General features: G+C 42.2%; 1 protein-coding gene across 1 annotated transcript; it reads right to left on the bottom strand.

The window, feature by feature from the left end:
* Positions 1-1,104: 1,104 nt before the first annotated feature.
* Positions 1,105-2,317, bottom strand: NPY2R (neuropeptide Y receptor Y2). The gene has a single exon (XM_014477959.2). The coding sequence runs from the start codon at positions 2,315-2,317 to the stop codon at positions 1,163-1,165; it is 1,155 nt and encodes a 384-aa protein (XP_014333445.1). The 3' UTR covers positions 1,105-1,162.
* Positions 2,318-4,770: the final 2,453 nt, after the last annotated feature.

Genomic DNA, 4,770 nt, shown 5'->3' with positions numbered 1-4,770 from the left:
CAAAAAGTTATAACAATTAGCAATGGTTTTTCCTGTGGTCATGTATGGATGTGAGAGTTGGACTGTGAAGAAGGCTGGGTGCCGAAGAATTGATGCTTTTGAACTGTGGAGTTGGAGAAGACTCTTGAGAGTCCCTTGGACTGCAAGGAGATCCAACCAGTCCATTCTGAAGGAGATCAGCCCTGGGTGTTCTTTGGAAGGAATGATGCTAAAGCTGAAACTCCAGTACTTTGGCCACTTCATGCGAAGAGTTGACTCATTGGAAAAGACTCTGATGCTGGGAGGGATTGGGGGCAGGAGGAGAAGGGAACGACAGAGGATGAGATGGCTGGATGGCATCACTGACTCGATGGACGTGAGTCTGAGTGAACTCCAGGAGTTGGTGATGGACAGGGAGGCCTGGCATGCTGTGATTCATGGGGTCGCAAAGAGTCGGACATGCCTGAGCGACTGAATTGAACTGAACTGAACTGAAACATATTGCATTACATCCTTATTCGTTGTCCAGATAGTAACTATATAAAGCAGAGACAACTTGTAATGAGAAGTTGAATGAAGGTTTATATTTCTCTGAGAATTTCAGCCTTCAATTCTAAGTTGAAGAAACTTTTAGTTAGATGTGCATTCATCCAAACAGTTGGTATCATTTACCTGCAGTGTTCTCTGATAGTTTTAGTCCATAGGAAGAATAACAAAAAGCCAAAATACAACAGAGAAGAATCTATGCCTTTCTAGGGAAATTGGGGTTGGTAGACTTTCCATCAGATGAGGGGGGAACAGTGAATTATACATCATCCCCAACCTATTCTCTAATGTGATTTGAAAGTCAGCTTTTTTTACCCACATCTTTTGGCAATGCTGCTAACATCAATTCCTTGTTCATGTTTCCTTCACTCTTGGAAACAGTCAAAACCATTTCTTTCTGCTTTTACTCATGATTCAACCTAACATCCAAGTAACCATAAGCAAACTGTTATGTTGCCTTGTCTTTGAATTTGAATGTTTTTATTAGACTCTGCCAGTTTTCCATGAATTATACTGCATGTGCTTCCAATCAAAGGCTTCCTTAAAATGGGAAATGAGGATGCACCTGCATGCTCTCCTAAACCAGGTTTACAGCTCTGGTCAGAATTCACCCATGGATTTTCACATGTCAGTTGCCTTAGACATTGGTAGTCTCTGTGAAAGAATCGTTGGGACCATTATTCTTTGTGACTTGCAGGTGCTTTTTAGCCTTGAACGTCACAGACACCTCAGAATGAATGGCGTCCAACCTCTGCTCACAGCGAAACGCTGAGAGGAAAGCCTTTCTATAGTTGCTGTTCATCCAGCCGTAGAGAAGGGGATTGGCAAAGGTGGAGCACATGGCAATGATGTGGAACACAGTGAAGATGAGTTTGTATTCCTTCAGGTCCAAGACGTGGCTGTCAATGTCAACAGCAAGTTGGAAGGCATGAAGGGGCAACCAGCTGACCGCAAACACCACCACCACACACACCAGCATTTTGGTGGTTTTTTGCCTCCGCTGATGGTAGTGGTCATGAGCAGCTCCAGGACTGACATGGTTCTTAAGCTTACTCCAGATACGAGTGTAGGAAAAAGAGATGATGCCCAGAGGCAAAACATACAGGATTAGTAAGGAGGAAAGACTGTAGACAGTACCATAGATGCCCTTCTCCTCTCCAGGCCACTTCTCAGTACAGGCCACAATCTCAAAGTCAGGAATAATCTCAATCAGTGAATACTCCCGGAAGATGGCCAGGGGGCTTGCTAGCAGGGCACTGACACCCCAGGCCAAGCCAATAATCAAGAAACTGATTTGCTTGGAAATCTTGCTCTCGAGGTGGTAGACAATGCAACGATGCCGGTCCAGGGCAATCACTGTCAAGGTGATGGTGGACACTTGTACGGCCAGGCCCTGGGCATATGGCACCAAGTGGCAGAGGACAGGACCCATTTTCCACTCCCCCATTAAGGTGTAGGTAAGTGTAAACGGCAAGCACAGGGTGTTCACTAGAAGATCCGCCACAGCCAGATTGGCAATAAAGAAGTTGGTTACTGTACGCATGCTCTTGAATTTGATCACCACATGGATCACCAAGGAATTGCCAATCACCCCAAGCAAGATGATGGAGCAGTAGGCCAATATAAGGACAACCTGTACCTCAATCAGCTTGGTGCTGTCGATAAGCTCTGGTTCAGAGTCAGGGGCCAGCTCCCCTGGAAGAGTGGTGTGTCCTGGACCGAACTGATCCACTTTCATTTCTTCCACTGTCTGGTTCTCATCAGCCTCTGCACCTAATGGGCCCATTTTCATCAGCTAGCACAAGAATCTACAATTTAAAAAATGAACAAGTATGAAACAAGGAAAGCATAAAGGTGCAAGGAATATCACGAATGGACTGGTTTCATTTTGGCTGGGGTTCAAAGTACCTGTCCTTTGATCCCTAAAGTACCCGGGTCCCACAGGAATGGCCTGCAGTGACTTTGTTTCCAGTTGGAGGCACATGGTCCCTGGCTTCAGTCACACCAATTTCTCCCCGTGTCCCTCTAGCTGGAGGTAGTGATGATTCTTTGCTCTTGCTTATCCCTGTGTGGCCTCAACATCCTCTGCTTGGCTTCCATCACTTGTGTAACCAATTTTTGGCATTAAATTACTTCTCTTTGCATTCTTGAATAGGTTCTATTTTGCACGATATGCTGAACTGTCCATGCATATGTGCTTTCATTAATTTTCTCTGCCACTACAGGGGCTACATGCACAGGTTGATGGCACTAACACACAGAAGAAAATCACAACTCCACTGTGTGACATCCAAAGCTTTCCTTGAACTCAAACCTGTCTTCATCTCTCCTGACATTTTAGGATATATCTGATCCTTCTGTCATACCGCACTATTCCTAATTCCAGCAACATGTTGGTCTTTCTATGCCTCTCTGCCCTCCCTGCTCAATTATCCCCAAAACTTATGCTTACTTCCAAGGCTGCAAGGAGCATATGACACACCTTCAGCCTTCACACCACAGCAATCTCTTTCAGGACACATTTCCGTTTCTGGACTGTTTACATCCATTGTTTAAGCCTTAGCAAATATAGAGCTGAAGGAAAGCACAGTTTTACTGAATAAATGAGATCAGTAAAATACAAAGTAACAAGTTTGATCCTTTCCTTTACTGAAGATAATTCCCTACATAGGACCTTTGCTCTGACATGACATCTCTCTGCTTATTTTCTTGTATGTAACCACCAAGTAACCACCTCTACAGGAAAGTTGTTCCAAGATACAATTACTGATTAGAATATTAAAAATTGGTACTCAGTATACACCATAAGGAAACTTTCTCTCTCCAAGGGCTTCACACGCACGCACACACACACACACACACACCCCCTAATAGTTGCTTATCACAGAGATTTTCATATACTCATGCATTTGCTTTACTGATATATTCTAGTTCTCTCTGCATGCATGTCAAACAGAATGCTCCAAAAAGCACACCCCCTTTTGCACTTGCCTCCATTCTTTAGTGATTAGAGAAAGTGGAAACTATTCAAATCTTGGAGTATTTTATTTGATGGGCCCTTCCATTTTCCTTAGAGTAAGAAAGAGACTTTACAGAGCACAATTAGTCAGTCCGTACAAGCCATTAACAGAACAAATGAGACTCCAGAAGGTCTGAGGTTTGCAGCAAATTGAGAGCAAGTCTGAGATAGAAGGTTAATAGAAGCATACTTGATTAATTAATTTATTTTGCTTTTTCTTTTATCATTTTCTTTATTCCTTTCTTTAAAGCTTCTCTACAGAAATGATTATTAATGTCAAAGGTATTCACATATGGATTCTAATAGCTGTTCTCAAGCACATAACTGGTGTTCAGCCAGGTCCGAGTGTTACTCAGATAATGCATCATTTTATGATTGCAGTTCGGGAAAAGTGGAAGAGGATAAGAGAGTACATAGAGGGAATTGCCAGAGTAAAAACTCACAAAGGCACAAAAATTAAAAGATGAATAGAAATGGGGAAAAACTTCTTCCTTGAAGTAAGGTCAAAATGAGGCATTTACATTGTTCAAGACATTTGAGGATAGCTGTGAGTGGTACAGTTATCCTGAATGAATGAATTTTGAGATTCTGCTATAGAACAATTTCTTTGTAGAGCAGGAAAATGGCTTTAGGACTCCCCCCCCGCCCCCCCCCCAGATATTCAAAAACCTTCAAATTATTAAATGGGAAACTAGTTTATGCTTTGACTCCATATTTAAATTTGTGGTTTTTTTTTTTTTTAACAGTATTCTTATTGTCACAGGTTGGCCTTAATAAAAACATTATCATCTTATCAGTCATAAAACCATCCAGGAGTTTTTTTTCCCAGGGAAAAATCACACATAATATGTCACATACCCTACACTTGTTAGTCCTGGAAAGAGGGGCTGTGGACATCCAAGAAAGCCCTATGTAAGACGTGATTGTTTGCCTGATAAGCAGAAAGTTGAAAATGAATGAACCAAGTTCATGAAAAGTTGAACCAAGATGATTGAGAATGAATCTCTTCTATGTATCTGAGCTTCTGACCTTTGAACCAACCCTGTGCATTTCATGTCATTTAGTTTATATGATGTGTCCCTATTACCAAAAGCCTTAAAGCTTTTCCTTTTGCCTCATTTTTTTTTTTTTTTTTGTCATCATATGATCCTACCAAGTGGGTGAGCCCTTCCGGTGGGGAACCAGTGAATGCTTGCATAAATGTGTCCATTCTTGAACAGTTTAGG

Source organism: Bos mutus, chromosome 17 (genome assembly GCF_027580195.1).
Source record: "Bos mutus isolate GX-2022 chromosome 17, NWIPB_WYAK_1.1, whole genome shotgun sequence".
Taxonomy (NCBI): domain Eukaryota; kingdom Metazoa; phylum Chordata; class Mammalia; order Artiodactyla; family Bovidae; genus Bos; species Bos mutus.
The sequence above is the reverse complement of the archived record's forward strand: the minus strand, read 5'-3'. Positions and strand labels throughout refer to the sequence as shown.